This window comes from Salmo trutta, chromosome 2 (genome assembly GCF_901001165.1).
Source record: "Salmo trutta chromosome 2, fSalTru1.1, whole genome shotgun sequence".
NCBI classification, from domain to species: domain Eukaryota; kingdom Metazoa; phylum Chordata; class Actinopteri; order Salmoniformes; family Salmonidae; genus Salmo; species Salmo trutta.
Genome location: NC_042958.1, coordinates 54,883,891 through 54,906,462, shown reverse-complemented (window position 1 = coordinate 54,906,462; position 22,572 = coordinate 54,883,891). Strand labels below are relative to the sequence as shown.

General features: G+C 42.0%; 1 protein-coding gene across 4 annotated transcripts in view; it reads right to left on the bottom strand.

Annotated features, from left to right (window-relative positions):
* plekha1b (pleckstrin homology domain containing, family A (phosphoinositide binding specific) member 1b) overlaps positions 1-19,314 on the bottom strand; it is a 39,860-nt gene extending 20,546 nt beyond the window's left edge. For all 4 annotated transcript variants that reach the window (XM_029705893.1, XM_029705901.1, XM_029705886.1 and 1 more), the window contains exons 1-2: positions 19,168-19,314; positions 1,818-1,991 (exon numbers count right to left, since the gene is read on the bottom strand). In XM_029705893.1, the coding sequence (XP_029561753.1) occupies positions 1,818-1,958 (141 nt within the window). In that variant the 5' untranslated portion in view covers positions 1,959-1,991; positions 19,168-19,314. The remainder of the gene's footprint in view (positions 1-1,817; positions 1,992-19,167) is intronic.
* Positions 19,315-22,572: the final 3,258 nt, after the last annotated feature.

Below are 22,572 nucleotides of genomic sequence, written 5' to 3'. Positions count from 1 at the left end.
TGTAGAATAATAGTGAAGACATCAAAACTATGAAATAACACATATGCAATCATGTTGTAACCAAAAAAAAAACTGTTAAACAAATTTAAAAAAATGTATATTTTAGATTCTTCAAAGTAGCCACACTTTGCCTTGATGACAGCTTTGCACACTCTTGGCATTCTCTCAACCAGCTTCATAAAGAATGCTTTTCCAACAGTCTTGAAGGAGTTCCACATATGCTGAGCACTTGTTGGCTGCTTTTCCTTCACACTGAGGTCCAACTCATCCCAAACCATCTCAATTGGGTTGAGGTTGGGTGATTGTGGAGGCCAGGTCATCTGATGCAGCACTCCATCACTCTCCTTCTTGGTCAAATAGCTCTTACACAGCCTGGAGGTGTGTTGGGTCATTGACCTGTTGAAAAACAAATGATAGTCCCACTAAGTGCAAACCAGATGGGATGGCGTATAGCTGCAGAATGCTGTGGTAGCCATGCTGGTTAAGTGTGCCTTGAATTCTAAATAAATCACAGACACTGTCACCAGCAAAGCACCCCCACACTATCACACCTCCTCCTCCATGCTTCACGGTGGGAACCACACATGCTGAGATCATCCGTTGACCTACTCTGCATCTCACAAAGACACAGTGGTTGGAACCAAAAATCTAAAATTTGGACTCATCAGACCAAAGGAGGGATTTCCACCGGTCTAATGTCCATTGCTGGTGTTTCTTGACCCAAGCAAGTCTCTTCTTATTATTGGTGTCCTTTAGTAGTGGTTTCTTTGCAGCAAATCAACCATGAAGACCTGATTCACACAGTCTCCTCTGAACAGTTGATGTTGAGATGTGTCTGTTACTTGAACTCTGAGAAGCATTTATTTGGGCTGCAATTTCAGAGGCCAGTAACTCTGATGAACTTATCCTTTGCAGCAGAGGTAACTCTGGGTCTTCCTTCCCTGTGGCGGTCCTCATGAGAGCCAGTTTCATCATAGCGCTTGATGGTTTTTGTGACTGCACTTGAAGAAACTTTCAACGTTTTTGAAATTTTCCAGGATTGACTGACCTTCATGTCTTAAAGTAATGATGTCTTAAAGTAATTGCTTATTTGAGCTGTTCTTGCCACAATATGGACTTGGTCTTTTACCAAATAGGGCTATCTTCTACATACCACCCCTACCTTGTCACAACACAACTGATTGGCTTAAATGCAATAAGAAGGAAATAAATTCCCCAAATTAACTTTTAACAAGGCATACATACCGTTAATTGAAATGAATTCCAGGAGACTACCTCATAAAGCTGGATGAGAGAATGCTAAGAGTGTCCAAAGCTGTCATCAAGGCAAAGGGTGGCTACTTTGAAGAATCTCAAATATAACATATATTTTGATTCGTTTAACACTTTTTTGGTTACTACATGATTCCATGTGTTATTTCATAGTTTTGATGTCTTCACTATTATTCTACAATGTAGAAAAGAGTAAAAATAAAGGTGTGCCCAAACTTTTGACTGGTACTGTATGTAGTCAATAACTACACTTTCCATTGTGTGTGCAATGTCTGTTTTGTATATGTGTGCGTGTGCTTCTGAGTCATTTTCTAAGTTACCTTTAATTTTACGCAAGTATGACAATTGGGTACTTTTTCCACCACTGGGTGAAGTTAATGAAGAAAAAGAGGAAGAAAAAGTCTGCAGTGAGGTTACAAACAATGCAGCTCAGTGTGTGTGTGTGTGTGTGTGTGTGTGTGTGTGTGTGTGTGTGTGCGTCCTACCTGTGGGTGTGTGTGTGTGTGCGTCCTACCTGTGGGTGTGTGTGTGTGTGTGCGTCCTACCTGTGGGTTGTCCATGTACCACACCAGGCTACCCTCCTTGGTGTCCAGGATGAAGTAGCGTCGGAGGAACTTGCCGCTGTTCTCATTCTCCTCAATGTCCAGGAAGCCACAGATCCGGTTCTGCCGATCCACGTAAGGCATCTCCCCACCTCAGCCTGCTCATTCCACTGTATGCTGGGGAGATGAGGAGAGGAGGAGATGAGGAGAGGAGGAGAGAGAGGGAGATACATAGATGAGGAAGAGAAGTGGATGTGGAGAAGGAGAGAGAGATGAGAAGATAAGTGTAAGAGGAGTGGGGGGGATAGAGAGAGAGAGGGGGAGTGGAAGAAAGATAGAGAGCCAGAGAGAGAGACAAGAGAGCGAGAGAGAGCGACCAGGAGTGAGAGTCTGTCTCTCAGCTAAGCAGCCAAAGAAGAGATGAGTGAGTCTCGTCTACAGTTTTTGTCAGCGGTACACGATTACTACGCCATCCTACAACGCCATTCTACTACACCATCCTACTATACCATTCTACAACCACCTTCTACTACACCATTCTACAACCACCTTCTACAACACCATCCTACTACACCATTCTACAACCACCTTCTACAACACCATCCTACTACACCATTCTACAACCACCTTCTACAACACCATCCTACTACACCATTCTACAACCACCTTCTACAACACCATCCTACTACACCATTCTACAACCACCTTCTACAACACCATCCTACTACACCATTCTACAACCACCTTCTACAACACCATCCTACTACACCATTCTACAACCACCTTCTACAACACCATCCTTCTACACCATTCTACAACCACCTTCTACAACACCATCCTTCTACACCATTCTACAACCACCTTCTACAACACCATCCTACTACACCATTCTACAACCGCCTCCAACAACCGCCTTCTACAACACCATCCTACTACACCATTATACTACACCATTGTACAACCACCTTCTACAACAGTCTTCTACAACCGTCTTCTACAACAGCATTCTACAACACCATTCCTACTCTTTATGGGACATGCACAGTCAACACTCCCTCCCTCCTTCCCTTCCATCAGACTACCACCCTCCATCCCACTGATGAGTTCAACACAGGCTAAGCCCAACTATCTTTATGATTTCCTCTCCGGAAAAAGTCGTTTCTGTCCATAAAGTATAGAGGAAGTGCAGGAAAAACAGGTCATCTAAATGTTAATGTGGTAGCATTCAGTGACCTTCTCCACTTTCCCCCTTAGGTTAGTCGAATGAACTACCGCCCAACTTCTCCCGGCACAGTCCTTGTCCTTGTCTCACTGTGTAAAGATTTAATAAGTGCATCTACTGATGATCTTGACGATTAGATTCCCCAAAAATGCATTGGTTTTAAAATGACACTCTGAATACCAGAGGCTGTCCAAACCAGGGTCGTGTTCATTAGGTACCAAATGGAAGAAAACAGACCGAACCGGGAGGGACTACCTGGAACTGTCCAATAAGACATGCTCATTTTAGTTGCAAAACCTTTTAACATTTTGTGTGGCCAAGAACATGACCATGGTGCTGTAGTGAGGCCATTCAGGTGGGGTAGCCTATATGGCAGAGGTCCCCAATTACATTCAGCAGTGGGACGATTTTGCCTTGAGCGGATGGTTGAGGGGTCAGAACATAGTTATAGATATTTGTACACTGAAAATTGACTGCAAGAATCCCAATCACAACAGAAACAAAAACGGAATCATTTCTAACCTTGATTAGTGATTACATTGGGATACGATCGCATATGCCTCTCTATTTATGCGTGGGAATACTTGGGAACAGATTTCCTTTCACTTTGAACTCATTTCCTGGTGATTTTACAGTGTTTAATGTCCAACAACGAAAATGATTAAAACAATTTTTTAAATTCTATATGGTGTCCCTGTGGTGTTGTGTACCAATATGACCCTGTATAGCCAAACTATCCAAAGCCTTTAGACATGAAATGGCCCAGGCCCCTGAGGCCCCAACTCCTGTTTGTGGTGTTGAGAGGTTAATGGTGCTGAAAGCTAGTCCCGGCCGGCCACCCACACACACAAACGCTGGCACACAGACCAACATTTCCTGCCGCCTGGGTCCCTCCAGGGGGAGGAATTGTGAGCATGGCTAAGGCCTGGGCCTATTTACAAACAGGCCACTCCATGGGATCTCTCCAAGGCCAGTTTCCCATGTCGCCCCCCTCCCCCCGCATTGGAGGAGAGTTTTGTGTTCAGAGGGACTTCTAGGTAATGACGTGACCTCTGATCCAGGGGGAATAACTAACATGCAGCGTTAAGGTTGAGGTTCAGGCTGATGGACAGGTACAGTATAGCGCTGGTAAGTAAACACACTGGGATTAACAAACTAATCCTGGTCAGGCACCCTGGAGATGCCACACTGTTACGCACGCCTCTAGTAAGAGGGAACGCAACACCCTGCTACAACTCAACTCTCCCTGGTGTGAAAGAGGTATGGACTGTAGGTGTGAGTAAGGATGACACAAGGCAGAGAATACCGTTTACAGGGAATTTATTCCGTCGCACGGTAAGTTTGGGGAAAAGGGGCTGGACGGAACCAAAGCAAAGAAAGTAAATGTCAAAGCCCCCTCTCCTACCTTACCTGCCTCCCCACTACTTACCTATCTAGCACCACCTGGTGCACTAACCAAAATACAGGGGATGGTCCGCCCAGGTCTTTCCTAGTGTGCATAGACAGTAAACTACTACGGGTTATGTATGCCCGCGGGCCTCTTGCGTAAGCACTCCCTGGGTGCCTTCCCCTTCCCTCCTGGGAACAAATGAAACAGAATAACCAATGTAAGTAACATTTCCAATAATCAAAAACACAGTTCTATTGGCACACACATACCTCAAATCAGCAGCTACACAATACTTAAGAAAACTCTGAACAACACAGAATTTACCAATCAACACAGGACACTCTCATGTCTGTTAGCAACAACCAACATAATAACCCTCAGCCATCAGCCATCAGCCTTCTCACTCAGCAATCATCTCTCTCTCTGAGCAACAGAACACTGGCTTATAAAGCTTCAGAAGGAGTTGGTAATTGGAGACAGCTGCGTCCTGACGAGGAGGCGGGGTCAGCTCTCCAATCATCAATGGGGCTGACCAATCAGCTGCTTGTAGAGAATTTCAGGAATCCATTTCCTGAAATACATACATGAAAATACACAAACTACAACACAGAAACTGGGGAACGTAACACACACACCACCATCCTAATACAGCATTCTATAACACCATTTACAAAACATTTCTTCAGCATTGAAGGTTCCCAAGAACAGTGGCCTCCATCATTCTTAAATGGAAGAAGTTTGGAACCACCAAGACCCTTCATAGAGCTGGCCGCCCGGCCAAACTGAGCAATCGGGGGAGAAGGGCCTTGGTCAGGGAGATGACCAAGAACCTGATGGTTACTCTGTCAGAGCTCCAGAGTTCCTCTGTGGAGATTGGAGAAACTTCCAGAAGGACAACCATCTCCGCAGCACTCCACCAATCAGGCTTTTATGGTAGAGTGGCCTGACGGAAGCCACTCCTCAGTCTCTCAGACCATGAGAAACAAGATTCTCTGGTCTGATGAAACCAAGATTGAACTCTTTGGCCTGAATGCCAAGCGTCATGTCTGGAGGAAACCTGGCACCATCCCTACAGTGAAGCATGGTGGTGGAAGCATCATGCTGTGGGGATGTTTTTCAGAGGCAGGGACTGGGAGACTAGACAGGATCGAGTGAAAGATGAACGGAGCAAAGTACATAGCAAAGGTCCTGCTCCAGAGCGCTCAGGACCTCCGACTGGGGGCGAAAGTTCACCTTCCAACAGGACAACGACCCTAAGCACACAGTCAAGACAACGCAGGAGTGGCTTCTCTGAATGTCCTTGAGTGGCCCAGCCAGAGCCAGGACTTGAACCTGATCGAACATCTCTGGAGAGACCTGAAAATAGCTGTGCAGCTACGCTCCCCATCCTACCCGACAGAGCTTGAGAGCATCTGCAGAGAAATATGAGAGAGCAAATACAGATGTGGCAAGTTTGTAGTGTCATACCCAAGAAAACTCAAGGCTGTAATTGTTGCCAAAGGTGCTTCAACAAAGTACTAAGTAAAGGGTCTGAATACTTATGTAAATGTGATATTAAAAAAAGAATACTGTTTTTGTTTGTCATTATGGGCTATTGTGTGTAGATTGATGAGGGAAAAAACTATTTTATCCATTTTAGAATAAGGCTGTAATGTAACAAAATGTGGAAAAAGTCAAGGGGTCTGTATACTTTCAGAATGCACTGTAAGTAAAAATACTTTAAAGTACTACTTAAGTATTTTTTTTGTGTTATCTGTACTTAACTTTTTATATTTTTGACAACTTTTACTTCACTACATTCCAAAATAAAATAAATGTACTTTTTACTCCACACATTTTCCCTGACACCCAAAAGTACATTTTGAATGCTTAGCGGGACAGGAAAATTGTCAAATTAACACACTTATCAAGAGAACAACTCTGGTCATCCCTACTGCCTCTGATCTGGCGAACTCACTAAACACAACTTATTTGTTTGTAAAGGATGTCTAAGTGTTGGAGTGTGGCCCTGGCTATCCGTAAATAACAAAACAGGTCTGGTTTGCTTAAAGGAATTTGAAATCATTTATACTTTTACTTTCAGTTTTGATACTTAAGTATATTTTATCAATTACATTTACTGTTGATACCTAAGTATATTTCAAACCAAATACTCTTAGACATTTACTCAAGTAGTATTTTACTGGGTAACTTTCACTTTAACTTGAGTCATTTTCTAAGTTATCTTTAATTTTACGCAAGTATGACAATTGGGTACTTTTTCCACCACTGGGTGAAGTTAATGAAGAAAAAGAGGAAGAAAAAGTCTGCAGTGAGGTTACAAACAATGCAGCTCAGTGTGTGTGTGTGTGTGTGTGTGTGTGTGTGTGATGAGGAAGCAGAGGCACGTGTAGTAAGAGGTAAGAGAAATAGAAGGGCAATTCCACGGTGACGGAATTCCACTTTAAAATGTATTCCAAACAAAAGCTATTGATTTCAAAGTTTAACAAACCATACAACTCTATGCACAAGGACTATTTTGAACAATGTGCACAGAACATTTCATAAAAACACATTGACTGGAAGAACTGTGCAAATGCAAAGTTTGGTAAGAGAACTATGGTCAAATATCCCTCAGTTTCTTCTGCGACCACATTCTCCAAAAACTCTTAAATATCAAATCAAATTGTATTTGTCACATACACATGGAGTAGCAGATGTTAATGCGAGTGTAGCTAAATGCTTGTGCTTCTAGTTCCGACAGTGCAGTAATATCTAACAAGTAATCTAACAAATTCACAACAACTACCTTAAAGGGATGGAATAAAAATATGTACATATAAATATATTAATGAGCGATGGCCGTGCGGAATAGGCAAGATGCAATAGATGGTATGAAAGACAGTATACACACATATGAGATGAGTAATGTAGGATATGTTAACATTATTAAAGTGGCATTATTTAAAGTGATTATCGATACCTTTATTAAATCAATTTATTAAAGTGTCCAGTGATTTGAGTCTGTATGTTGGCAGCAGCCTCTCTATGTTAGTGATGGCTGTTTAACAGTCTGATGGTCTTGAGATAGAAGCTGTTTTTCAGTCTCTCGGTCCCAGCTTTGATGCACCTGTACTCACCTCGCCTTCTGGATGATAGCGAGGTGAACAGGCAGTGGCTCGGGTGGTTGTTGTCCTTGATGATCCTTTTGGCCTTCCTGTGACATTGGGTGCAGTAGGTGTCCTGGAGGGCAGGTAGTTTGCCCCCGGTGATGTGTTGTGCAAACCGCACTACCCTCTGGAGAGCCTTGCGGTTGAGGGCGGTGCAGTTGCCGTACCAGGCGGTGATACAGCCCAACAGGATGCTCTCTATTGTGCATCTGTAAAAGTTTGTCAGGGTTTTGGGTGACAAGCCAAATTTCTTCAGCCTCCTGAGGTTGAAGAGGCAATGTTGCGCCTTCTTCACCACGCTGTCTGTGTGTGTAGACCATTTCAGTTTGTCCATGATGTGTACGCCTAGGAACTTAAAACTTTCTTCTCCACTGCTGTCTCGTTGATGTGGATAGGGGGGTGGATAGGGGGTGCTCCCTCTGCTGTTTCCTGAAGTCCACGATCATCTCCTTTGTTTTGTTGACATTGAGTGAGAGGTTGTTTTCCTGACACCACTCTCCGAGTGCCCTCACCTCCTCCCTGTAGGCTGTCTCGTCGTTGTTGGCAATCAAGCCCACTACTGTTGTGTCGTCTGCAAACTTGATGATTGAGTTGGAGGCGTGCATGGCCACGCAGTCATGGGTGAACAGGGAGTACAGGAGGGGGCTGAGCACGCACCCTTGTGGGGCCCCAGTGTTGAGGATCAGCGAAGTAGAGATGTTGTTTACTACCTTCACTACCTGGGGGCGGCCCATCAGGAAGTCCAGGACCCAACTGCACAGGGCGGGGTTGAGAACCAGGGTCTTAAGCTTAACGATGATGATTGGAGGGCTCTATGGTGTTGAATCCTGAGCTGTAGTCAATGAACAGCATTCTTACATAGGTATTCCTCTTGTCCAGATAGGATAGGGCAGTGAGCAGTGTGATGGCGATTGCATTGTCTGTAGACCTGTTGGGGCGGTATGCAAACTGAAGTGGGTCTAGGGTGGCAGGTAAGGTGGATGTGATATGATCCTTGACTAGTCTCTCAAAGCATTTCATGATGACAGAAGTGAGTGTTACGGGGCGATAGTCATTTAGTTCAGTTCATCTTTGCCTTCTTTGGTACAGGAACAATGGTGGCCATCTTGAAGCCTGTGGGGAGAGCAGACTGGGATAGGGAGTGATTGAATATGTCTGTAAACACACCAGTCAACTGGTCTGCGCATGCTCTGAGAATGCGGCTAGGGATGCCGTCTGGGCCAGCAGCCTTGCGAGGGTTAACGCGTTTAAATGTCTTACACACGTTGGCCACGGAGAAGGAGAGGGGGGGGGCCCGCAGTCCTTGATAGCGGGCCGCGTTGGAGGCACTGTATTATCCTCAAAGCGGGAAAAGAAGGTGTTTAGCTTGTCTAGAAGCAAGACGTTGGTGTCCGTGACGTGGCTGGTTTTCTTTTTGTAGTCCGTAATTGCCTGTAGACCCTGCCACATAGGTCTCGTGTCTGGGCCTTTGAATTGCGACTCCATTTTGTCCCTATACCAACATTTTGCTTGTTTGATTGCCTTGCGGAGGGAATAACTACACTGTTTATATACTGACATATTCCTCGAACTCTTTCCGAGGTTGAATACGGTGGTTCGTGCTTTCAGTTTTGCGCGAATGCCGCCATCTTTCCACGATTTCTGGTTTGGGTAGGTTTCTAATCATCACAGTGGGTACAACATCTCAAATGGTCCCGTGTGGCTCAGTTGGTAGAGCATGGTGTTTGCAACGCCAGGGTTGTGGGTTCAATTCCCACGGGGGACCAGTACGGAGAAGAAAAAAAAAATGTATGAAATGTATGCATTCACCACTGTAAGTTGCTCTGGATAAGAGTGTCTGCTAAATGACTAAAATGTAATGTAAATGCACTTCCTAATAAACTCACTCACAGAGTCAGTGTATAAATTGATGTTATTGTCTGAGGCTTCCCAGCACATTTTCCAGTCCACGTGATCAAAACAATCTTGAAGCGTGGATTCCGATTGGTCAGACCAGTGTTGAATGGTTCTAGTCACGTGTACATCCTGTTTGAGTTTCTGCCTATAGGACAGTACGAGCAAGATGGAGTTGTGGTCGGATTTGCCGAGGGGAGGGCCTTGTATCCATTGCGGAAGTTAGAGTAGAAGTGGTCCAGTGTTTTGCTCGAGCAGGTACAACAGTCAATGTGCTGATAGAATTAGGTAGCCTTGTTCTCAAATTAACTTTGTTAAAATCCACAGCTACAACAAATGCACCCTTAGGATATATGGTTTCCAGATTACATAGAGTCCAGGGAAGTTCTTTCAGGGCCGTTGAGGTATCTGCTTGGGGGGGGCTGTGACTATAATCTAAGAGAATTCTCTTGGGAGATAATGCGGTCGGCATGTATGTGTAAGGAACTCTAGGTCAGGTGAACAAAAGGACTTGAGTTTCTGTATGTTGTTATTGTTACACCATGAGTCGTTAATCATGGGGCACACACCCCCGCCCTTCTTCTTACCTGAGAGATGTTTGTTTCTGTCAGCGCGACGCATGAAGAACCCCGGTGGCTGTACCGACTATGACAACATATTCCGGGTGAGCCATGTTTCCGTGAAATAGAGAATGTTACAATCTCTGATGTCTCTCTGGAAGGCTACTCGTGCCCTAATTTCGTCCACCTTGTTGTCTAGAGATTGGACATTGGTGACTAATATGCTCGGAAGCGGTGGGTGGTGTGCTCGCCTTCTCAGTCTGACCAGGAGGCCGCTCCATCTGCTTTTCCTGCTGTGATGACGTTGTTTTTGGTCGGCCTCTGGGATTAGATCCAATGTCCAGGGTGGAGGTCCGAACAAAGGATCCGCTTCGGGAAAGGCGTATTCCTGGTCGTAATGTTGGTAAGTTGATGTCGCTCTTATATCCAATAGTTCTTCCCGGCTGTATGTAATAACACTTAAGATTTTCTGGGCTAACAATGTAAGAAATAATACATAATTTTTTTTTTAAATGACCGTATAGTTTCCTCAGGACTTGAAGAGAGGCGACCATTTCTGTCGGCACCATCTTGCCATATCTGCTCCAAATTAAGATTCAAAAATTGTCTGTAGAAAGAATGGGGTGTCAGCTATGACATGACACCTTGAGCTTGAAAAAAAAAAAATGTGGGTTATTGAACTACACTAAGTGGAGTGGATTTACACCCATTAACTGAATTACAGTAAAGGAATTACATCATGGGTCGCTGATCTGTATAATTATGGATATAAATGTCATTCTCTTCATGGTGATGTATCTGAATAGGTACACAAAGGTACAAATATGCAATATCATCCTTTGCATATTTGGGTATTACTCTACACACGGGCTATTATTCTAATGAGCTCCGCCCCTGAACAAGACTGAATTTGGAAATCTGAATCAATCCTAGACGTCTATGTTTCACAAGTTTGGACAGTACAGTAGAGTATAGTAAAGTATAGTTCAGTACAATACATTATACTGAACTCTACTCTAGTGTGCTGTGCTGTACTGTACTGTAATGTCTAAACTGGTGAAACATAGACATCTATGATTGGTTCAGATTTGGTTCCGGTCACCAATCATGGATGTCTACGTTCGCACCAAATCAAGGCCGGACAAAAAAAACATCTGACGACGTTGAAATCAAGGCCAGGGCGAACTGACCAAATGTAAACTATTTTTCAATGTCCATGGACGTCCGGTGTTGGTCGGTGCTCAGTGGGCGCAAATGCTGGCTACAGTAATTGGAAAGAGAGGAGGCTCATGGGTCGGTCTCAGTAAGAGTCGGGAGAGGTAACATTAAATGGAGAGAGAGAGAGGCAGAGTGAGAGGAAGGGGTTGTTTATACTGTTTTCCCAGTTTTGCTTTGACCACCAGATGACAGACAGAGAAAGAAAACAGTTATGAGCTGAACATAACAGTATGCCAGTGGAAGGGAGGACAGTAGCAGGAGACACTATGAGCTGAACATAACAGTATGCTAGTGGAAGGGAGGACAGTAGCAGGAGACATTATGAGCTGAACATAACAGTGTGCCAGTGGAAGAGAGGACAATAGCAGGAGACACTATGAGCTTAACATAACAGTATGCCAGTGGAAGGGAGGACAGTAGCAGGAGACACTATGAGCTGAACATAACAGTATGCCAGTGGAAGGGAGGACAGTAGCAGGAGACACTATGAGCTGAACATAACAGTATGCCAGTGGAAGGGAGGACAGTAGCAGGAGAAACTATGAGCTGAACATAACAGTATGCTAGTGGAAGGGAGGACAGTAGCAGGAGACACTATGAGCTGAACATAACAGTATGCCAGTGGAAGGGAGGACAGTAGCAGGAGACACTATGAGCTGAACATAACAGTATGCCAGTGGAAGGGAGGACAGTAGCAGGAGACACTATGAGCTGAACATAACAGTATGCCAGTGGAAGGGAGGACAGTAGTAGGAGACCCTATGAGCTGAACATAACAGTATGTCAGTGGAAGCGAGGACGGCAGGTACCCAACTGTAGTTTGTGACTACTACGATTTAACATTGTAGCCAATTCAATTGCAGTAATTCCGTTACAGATTTTTCTGAAATTCTGTTACCGATTACGAGTTTTAATCACTTAAAGTTGCAATATGTAACTTTTTGGGTGACCCAACCAAATTTACATTGAAATGTGAGTTATAGATCTGTCATTCTCATTGAAAGCAAGTCTAAGAAGTGGTAGATCTGTTCTATGTGCGTTATTTTATGCTTCCCATGCTTAAGTTTCGTGTTTGCGTCTTTACTTTTGGTTTTGTACACCAGTACTGAAAATACAATATTTTTGGTTATGGAAAATATATTTCACAGCGGTTTAGATGGTACAATGATTCTCTACACTATAGTTGCTTGTTTAGTTACAAACTGAAATTAGGCAAACTATTAGAATTAGCGCTTTCTGCATAGTGCATCTTTACTAATTAATAAAATAAAATGTAAAAACACTAACTAATTGGTAGGTCTACATTTACTTGTTACTGAACTTTCATTATCCTCCCTCCTCAGCTTAAAGATATGTGGAAGTTTTTAATGGAATTACAAGGTATAAGGCAATACTTATTTTTTATATTGTTCATGTCAGTACATACACACAACAAGTAGGTCACATGGGGGAGAGGCATTGTGCCGTGAGGTGTTGCTTTATTTGTTTTTTGCAACCAGGTTTGCTGTTCACTTGCGTAATATGAGATGAAAGGGAGATCCATGGCTCTTTATAATATTATACGTTTCCTTGAATTTGTTCTAGACCTGGGGACTGTGAAAAACACCCCTGGTGGCATGTCTGGTGGGGTAAGTGTGTGTGTCAGTGCTGTGTGTAAGTTGACTATGCAAACTATTTGGAATTTCCAACACGTTCATGTTTCTAATACAAACAAGAAGTGATGCAGTCCTTTCTCAACTCTTAACCAAGAGAGACTGGCATGCATATTATTGATATTTACCCTCTGATTACAATGAAGAGTAAGACGTGCCTCTTTGTTCTGGGCCAACTGCAGCTTTAAGGATCCGCCCCTTTTTTTCAATTTTCGCCTAAAATGTCATACCCAAATCTAACTGCCTGTAGCTCAGGCCCTGAAGCAAGGATATGCATATTCTTGGTACCATCTGAAAGGAAACACTTTGAAGTTTGTGGAAATGTGAAAGGAATGTAGTAGAATGTAACACAATAGATCTGGTAAAAGATAATACAAAGAAAAAAAACCTGTTCTTTTGTATTTTTTTGTACCATCATCTTCGAAATGCAAGAGAAAGGCTATAATGTATTATTCCAACCCATATTCCAAAACATTTCTCCAAAACTAAAAATAAGTATTGATATTAGTTGGCAGGGTTCTTTACTTCCACATTATTGTGTTTTGATGTATTTCTAATACCTTTTATGACTTTTTGTGATCAATGTTTTCTAAGGCCCCTGTAAAAGAGTGAAAATCCACTCTGTCTGATAATGACAGATTAGTGTAGGAGCAATAAGACCATAATATAATATTCAATCTGACTCCATTATCATGTGAATGCTATAGGCCCATAAGCGAATCCGATGGTTCTAGTCAAGGTAGAGAGACTTGCGTCACCACTCGGAATACTATAAGTTACATGTGTCCAAGATAACCCTAATATTAACAGGCTGAGAGACAAAGAGCTAATATCTTGCGATCAATGTCCCAGCATTAAATGATTGAGTTAACCTCAGCTTAGAGCTGCACAGTTAGAGGCCGAGCATGTATGCTATGTGTAGTATTTTTACCATTAGATCATACATCAAATAATAATTCAAGGAATATTACTCAGAAATATCAGGACTGCCATTCGTATCCATTTAAAAGTAATCCAATTTATTACAGTTATGCAATAAGAATACAATGGCATACCAGAAGTCTTCAATGTCAAAAGAATACTAAATATTCAAAATATTCTTTAGTCATTTAGCAGACGCTCTTATCCAGAGCGACTTACAGTAGTGTAACGGAACGCTACACCTGGAGATTGGTTTAGAATGACTCCAAGAACAAGTTTCCACCAATCTTTTATTTTCCAGAGCGCCAAATCTCAGTATCTCCCATCGTCTAATTATCATCACTATGCTAGGCCAAAACAATAAACAGAACTCTTATCTGAATGATAGGGGCGCACATCTCTGTCACTCTCCAATTGAACTGACTGCCATCCAGTGGTGTGAAGTACTTAAGTAAAAATACTTTAAAGTACTACTTAAGTAGTTTTTTTTGTGGTATCTACTATACTTTATTATTTATATTTTTGACAACTTTTACTTTTACTCCACTACATTCCTAAAGAAAATAATGTACTTTTTACTTCCATACATTTTCCCTGACACCTAAAAGTACTCGTTACATTTCGAATGCTCAGGCAGGATAGAATTATGGTCCAATTCACAATTCACACACCTACTTTTGTAAATTATGTGTGCGTATTGGAGTGTGCCCCGTCTGTCCGTTAATGAAAATAAATAAAACAATATTGCCATCTGGTTTGCTTAATATAAGGAATTTGATTACCATTTACTTTTACTCTAGTATGACGCTTGATACTTTTTCCGCCACTATACTTATGTACATTTAAAACCAGATACTTTTAGACTTTTAGTCAAGTAGTATTTCACTGGGTGACTTTCATTTTTATTAAGATATCTTAACTTTTAGTCAAGTATGACATTTGAGTACTTTTTCCACCACTGCCACTGTCTGATGGGCAGAGTATCACAGTAACTCTGCAAAAATAAATCCATAGCACTTTATGAACTCTTGAAACAACCCAAACATGACAATTTAATTCACACAGCAACATTAATTTTGTCGACTCAAGTTTTAATGTGTCTTCACACCCCCGGCGGTGTCCGTGCTCCCAGGGTTCTATGGGAGCCTCCCGCCTCTGAGACAGCTACGGATAAGGTTGTGTTTAACTTTTATGATATCCATCATATGGTCTGCCATCCAGACAATGCCATAAATCGGGATTGAGCCCTCACGCTGGGCCTCGGCACCTGCAAGTCGCTAGACTCATCTTAATCACTGACCATCATCGTTCACATTTGTTCTCACCCCTTTCCATCTGTTCAACCAGAAATCAAACTCATTAATTATGCCTCATTTTTAAGATGTATAATGGTTGAAGAATGTATCTATGGCTTCATTTCCTCAAAATAAATTCTTAGCTTTCATTTGACACCCAATTAGATATGCTCCTATGAACTTCCCATGTTGGTGCTCATGGCTACTTCACATGGAACTGACCAGAGCTCAGTCGTTCTCATTCTCCAGACATTTCTGCGGTGTTAGTGTGTCAAGAAGACAGGTCATCTGAGGCTTTTGGACAGATACGTGAAACCATGAAACCACTCCCTGGATCCATTCGGTCGTGACATGATGCTCCTTGACTGGGTCTCTGGATATGGGGATGAATGCTAACAGCACAGATCTATTACAGCTCGGGTGTTAATGGACCATTCACTGGAATCCCTTGGCAATACACTCAGAGGGCTAGCTCACTTCTTCCCTCTCTCCATCTGCTTCCCTCCTCTCTCCGTCTGTCTGTCTGTCTGTCTGTCTGTCTGTCTGTCTGTCTGTCTGTCTGTCTGTCTGTCTGTCTGTCTGTCTGTCTGTCTGTCTGTCTGTCTGTCTGTCTGTCTGTCTGTCTGTCTGTCTGTCTGTCTGTCTGTCTGTTTGTGTTTGTGTGTGTGTGTGTGTGTGTGTACAGCTGTGACTCAGTCCTAGCCTCCCAAATCTCATGGTTGCCTGAACACATGCCCTCCAGGGGATTGGGCTTTTGGTATTATTTTTAGGACCAGAAAACAGAGCGAAAAAGAAAAGAGAGAACCTGAATATGTGGCTGAGATGACCTTCCACATTTTCATAGTCGACCATACACACGCACGCACCCACAGCACACGTACACGGCACTCACACACACACACACACTGAACTTTTACTCATGTCCTTGTTTCCTCATGTCCTTGTTTCCAACCGCTCTGTAACCAATACCTATCAACACACACACTCCTACATTGTCACATGCTTACTTTGGCTTGTCACTGATAGGGACAGTACATGGTAAAAGGAATTACAGTGCAATAAAAGGTGTGGTTTATGAATTACAGTATATACTATAAGCTCAGGGCCAATCAATGCAACACTGAAGGAAGTGAAGAGTGTGTTTCGGCCAAATTCCATTTCCTCTCACTTCATACCTGCACTAGTATGTTGCTCATTTCTTTGGCCAAAAAACACACAGTGACTGTTTGAATAACTGAAATCCCCAAACCATAACAGTGGTGCGTCTACTATATTATAGCATTGTGCATGTTTGGCGTCTAGAAGAAGACACCTCTGCTCTGAATAGTGCCTCAAGATTTGTATTTCCAGATCAACTGGAACCGCCTTTAAAATATAACAAACAATTGAACAATTCGGAATCAAATAAATGCTAATTCACCCAAAATCTCAAATGAAAAACTGCTGAATTGAGACAAACAACAGAATGCTCAAGTCTTGTCTTTTGAGCTGAACACATTGGCTCCTTGTGAGAGAGGTTGCCCCAAATACCGTTACAGAGTAGAAAGAGGAAAAAGGAAATCTGCTCTAATACTGTTCAATTCTACACTGGTAGTTAATTACATACAGACGGCACGCTATGCAGCTGAATTCTGCTGAGGCTAACCTAATCCTCACACCTCTGGCCGAGGAGGAGGCTTCTAATGTTGAAGAGATTACATTGCTGTTTAGGCCTAGCTAGTTGTGTACTGCTGGTACAAAGACAAGCAGGACAAGCAGTGGCATCTGTGGACCAGAAAATAATAATACTACTGTATACTACAGTCATGTCCGCAAAAACACTACAGTGAATACTATAGCATACTACATTCATCCCCTCAAAAACACAAGTGAATACTGCAGTATACTACAGTCATGTCCGCAAAAATACTACAGTGAATACTATAGCATACCTCATTCATCCCCTCAAAAACACTAGTGAATACTGCAGTATACTACAGTCATGTCCGCAAAAACCTTATATTGAATACTACAGTGTACTACACTCATGTCCGCAAAACACTACAGTGAATACTATAGTATACTACAGTTAGGTCCGCAAAAACACTAGTCTATGGACTGCAAAATGTGTGAACTAATTTAATGTGATCTAATCTAATGTGATCTTAAACAATATTATCTGACAGCAATCCTGTCTCAAATTACATCTTATTTCCCATGATGCACTATAGGGTTTGGTCAAAAGTAGCACCCCCCATATTGACATTATAAACATGGGGAGAGGGTGTGGGGGTTTGGAGTTTAGGCAAAACAAACATGGGTCTGACTCTGAACTGTATGACAACAAGACAGCAATAGGGAAATAGATGTCATACATTTTAAAGACCATCTCATCATTCTGACAAATAGGAGACATTAAACGGCGAGTTGCTAGGCATGAAGAAGGAGAGTAAAAAAAACAAACACATTCATACAATGTGTGTAATCAACCAATGAGAAGGCTTGTGGGTAGCCATCCTCTATCACCTGAAACGGATTAACATTCTCTGCCATTGTATGGAGCTGGGTGCAATGAAAACCACAGAATTTGCATCCCTTTATAAAGGCCTACATAGCACACTGCCCCGAGAGCACCTAGAGGTAATTCAAACCTTCCAAAGCCAGCAGTAGTAGTAAGTCTTCCTATACAGTCAACTAAGCCAATGATTGTATTCAGTGACGGGAAAGGGAAATAACACATCCTTGAATGTGAACCCGTTGTATGAGTGGGTGGTTGGTGTCACCATAACCAATAAAGGCCAATCACCTAGAAAAACATCACATGTACAGGTAACTGACAAAATAAAGGAAACACTTGAGTAAATGAGGGATACCAAGTATATTTAAAGCAGGTGCTTCCACACAGTCGTGGTTCCTGAGTTAATTAAGAAATTAACATCCCATAATGTTTAGGGTCATGTTCATTAGGCTCCCTTGTTAATGAGACCCTGGCCTCAATGGTGACCCACCCTGTATAAAAAAAAATTATACAAAAATAAAAAATTATAATGTATAACATTTCCCAGTTGTCCATTATTCTGGCTACCATGGCTATAAGAGGTCTCAGTGACTTTGAAAGAGGGGTCTCAAAGGAGCATAGGGGGTTTTAAAGAGTGTGTGCATGTGTGTGTCTCAGTCACCAGATCTTAACCCAATTGAACACTTAAGGGAGATTTCGGAGTGGCGCCTGAGACAGCATTTTCCACCACCATCAACAAAACACTCAAATTATGGAATTTCTCGAGGAAGAAGGGTGTCTCACCCCTCCAATAGAGTTCCAGACACTTGTAGAATCTATGCCAAGGTGCACTGAAGCTGTTCTGGCGTCTCATGGTGGCCCAAAGCCCTATTAAGACACTTTATGTTGGTGTTTCCTTTATTTTGGCAGTTACCTGTATGTTTAATATAATAGTATTAGCTTTAATAGGCCTAACCATGCTATTACACAAGTGAAACATCTGGAGCTCATTATATTTAATCAAACTCTTGTTATGAGAAACGAATCTACCAATTGACATTTAAAAGGGCAAGAATCTGGCATATTGATACAGGTTGAGGTATGGCTGGCTGGTATTGATATCAGATAAGCTAACACAGATCATACTGTAAGAACAGTAGCCTAAATAGCCTAGGCTACAGCGCATGAACGTGTTGTTTGTGAATTAGTAGGATGTATAGTCTACTGTTATATAGCAGATTGTAACAATAACAGACTGAGGATAGTTCAGCATTCCACAAAACCATAATACTTTCCTGATATGACGAGCAACACATCGATTTATATCATTCAATAAACAAGAGTGCAACAGTAACATGATAATTTATGAAGTAACTTCAATTCTAAAGATATATTCTGCTGATACATGTCTTGATACTGTGTATGATCGACTGAAGTCAGCTACTGGAAAAGTGGCTATAAATATTTACATTCAGGCTGCGTTCATACTCCCTCGCGCGCGCTACATGCGCATACCAATCTACATTGTATCCCAACATCGAATGATCCCACAATAAAGAACATTTGTGAATACTTACATATTTATGTGCTTTCGGAAATCCTATAGGCCGCTTGAGAGATCTTTTTGGATGAACCGAAAGGAGTTTCAGCCCATCTCTCCACGGATATTTCCTACATATCCCAATGCTTAGGTAGAGGGTAGGGGCGTGGAGCAGAACGATTACAATTTTTTTGGGTGCCGCAAAGAATTATGGTAGGAGTAGTATTAATATTTGTATGCAGCAGGCCAACCTCTATGAGGCCACATTATTCAATTGTATTCAACTGCTTTAGTTCAACTGTAAGTCGCTTTGGATAAAAAGTGTCTGTTGAATGGCATATACTGTATTTCAAACCTAATGGAACAGATTCATTCAAACCTATCATACTTTTGCCTATTTGGTATATTCTATTCTATTCTGTTGACTTCTATTCTATTCTACTCCATTTCTGATCCTTTACATTCTATTCTGTTGACTTCTATTCTATTCTACTCTATTTCTGATCCATTCTATTCTACTCCATTCTGATCCCTTCTATTCTATTCTGTTGACTTCTAATCCATTCTGATCCCTTCTATTTTATTATATTCTACTGGCTTCTATTCTATTCTACTCTACTCCATTCTGATCCCTTCTATTCTATTATGTTCCCTGAAAAGCCACTAAGGTCCTTTGCCAGCAGAATTCAAACCTATTAAAGGCTCTTATATCCTCTCTAAATAAACTCTTTCACATAGCCTCCCAGTAGAAGAGGATGCCTGCAAGAGATGCCTGCAAGAGATCCAATGCTTTGATCCTTGGCCAGAGTACCCCAGTTATTTCCTGATCAACACTTTCCTGACAGTTGAGGACATGCACTTTGATGGAAATATGTGCCATATATCCCTCTCTATTGTCACTAATTAGGGTGGAACCTGGGACTGGATGAATGCAAAAAAAGAAAACAACATCTGGTTTACCATTTTACATTTCACAGGGGAACTTCCTAGCCCTCAACTGGTCCTTAATGTGCAGTGAGTTGCTCTTGGATGGAGAGCATTTCCGCGTTTAGACAGTCGGGTCTTTGTGAAGATGTGAGTTTAAGAGAGTTTAACGATGTGAGCAAAATGCACACTCATGCTAAAACGGGCAGACAGTGTGACCTACAACCCTCTCGTACCCACTCACACTCACTGTGGGAGCTGTGCACTGCATTTCCACTACAGTGCATTTCTAGTCTCTCTAACCTAAAATGGAGATCATAGGTTCAAAAGAAGAGATCTGGATATACTGTAGATGAAATGTGTTTTTTGAGCCATTGCTTAAACAGTCCCTTGTGATTTGAGGACAAGACTGCAGACACCAGTTCTTCTATGGCAATTAACTCACCTAAGTGGTGAGTAAATTATGCACAGCATCCATTCCTGACATGATGGGTGTTTCACAGGAGTTGAGAGTTGAGAGATACTACAGTTTTCTATAAAATACTATAGTACGTACTATAGAATTCTATCAAATTCTGTAGTAAACCATAGTATACTGTAAAAAAAACTATACTTCACACTATAGTATTCCTCAATCATGTGTAGTACTTACTATATCATTTTGTAGAATGCTATAGTAAATACTACAGTATTATCCACAAAAAAAAGAAAAAACTGTAGTGTTTTTACAGAAATGTCTGCAAAAACCCTACAGTTTCCGCCAAAACACTACAGTTTTTTATTATAGTAATGCTACAGAATTTAATTTGCATGTACCCCACCCATTCCCCTCCCCCTCCCCCAATTCCTGCCACCCATGAATGAGAAACATACATGCCAAGTATAGACAATACTGGATTTTTTTTCTTCCTAAAGATTATTGAAAGGACCAGAAGTGCTAAACTCTCTGTTCAGACTCCAGACCTACCTACTGGTTATGGACAATTTGCTATTTTTGTATTTGTCTGGTAGGTTTCCTCAAGGAGAAAGACCCCATTTCCATATCAAAGATAATAAAACACAAACACTATAGTAAATACTACAGCATACTACAGTCATGTCTGCAAAAACACTACAGTGAGCACTACAGTATATAAATATAGTAATACTACAGTATTTATACCATAGTAAACTATCGTATTTGTTCATGTGGGGTTGTTGGTTACCAGAGCCACAAAGTGGGTGGAGGAAATTTTGCACAGCCTTAGGCAGAATGGAGCAGCAGAGTAACCACTTCTGAATCGGCAATGGTCCGGTCTGAAACAACTACTCAGTGCTGAGCTGGGGATGGGATGGTCCACGATAGGAGCTACTGGATTGAACTCTTGCTTCCTTCAGGGCAGTCTGCCCATGTGAAAAAACATCAACTACAGAGAAACCATGCTTTTCCCCATCCAATTGGAGCGCTCTTGAAAACAATAGCCATGCATGGAACATACTGTATTTCCTGAGTGGGTGAGCTGAAGGGCCTGAGGTTATGTACTCTATTTTGAGCAATATAAAGTTTAGGGCAGTGGGCAGCTTAACAATAAGTGTTTTATGAATGGTGCAATTTGCCATTCCTGCTTACGTTTCGTAAATGAATCAAACAAGCATTTGGAATTGAGACGTACGTGTCGCATTTTAGTTGAACTGGCATCACTCATACTAATACAGAAATTAGAGATTTGGAGTCTTGGCAGGCTCTGCTAAGGACCTGCTGACAGTGTAAAACTTTACATCTTACAAACAGCCAATCACAGCATGTGCTCCTGCCAGGTGTATATACAATACCAGTCAAAAGTTTGGACACACCTACTCATTCAAGGGTTTTTCAGTGGGAGTCCCCACTTTTTCTTAACTGACTTGCCTAGTTAAATAAAGGTTAAATAAAAAAATAAAACGAATAATAGCGAAGACATCAAAACTATGAAATAACAGATGGAATCATGTAGTATTCAAAAAAGTGTTAAACAAATCAAAATATATTTTATATTTGAGATTCTTCAAAGTAGCCACCCTTTGCCTTGATGACAACTTTGCACACTCTTGGCATTCTCTCAACCAGCTTCATAAAGAATGCTTTTCCAACAGTCTTGAAGGAGTTCCCACATATGCTGAGCACTTGTTGGCTGCTTTTCCTTCACTCTGTGGTCCAACTCATCCCAAACCATCTTAATTGGGTTGAGGTCGGGTGATTGTGGAGGACAGGTAATCTGATGCAGCACTCCATCACTCTCCTTCTTGGTCAAATAGTCCTTACACAGCCTAGAGGTGTGTTGAGTCATTGTCCACTTGAAAAAAAAGTGATAGTCCCACTAAGCGCAAACCAGATGGGATGGTGTATCGCTGCAGAATAATGTGGTAGCCATGCTGGTTAAGTGTGCCTTGAATTCTAAATAAATCACTGGCAGAGTCACCAGCAAACCACCCCCACACCATCACACCTCCTCTGCCATGTTTCAGGGTGGGAACCACACATGCAGAGATCATCCGTTCA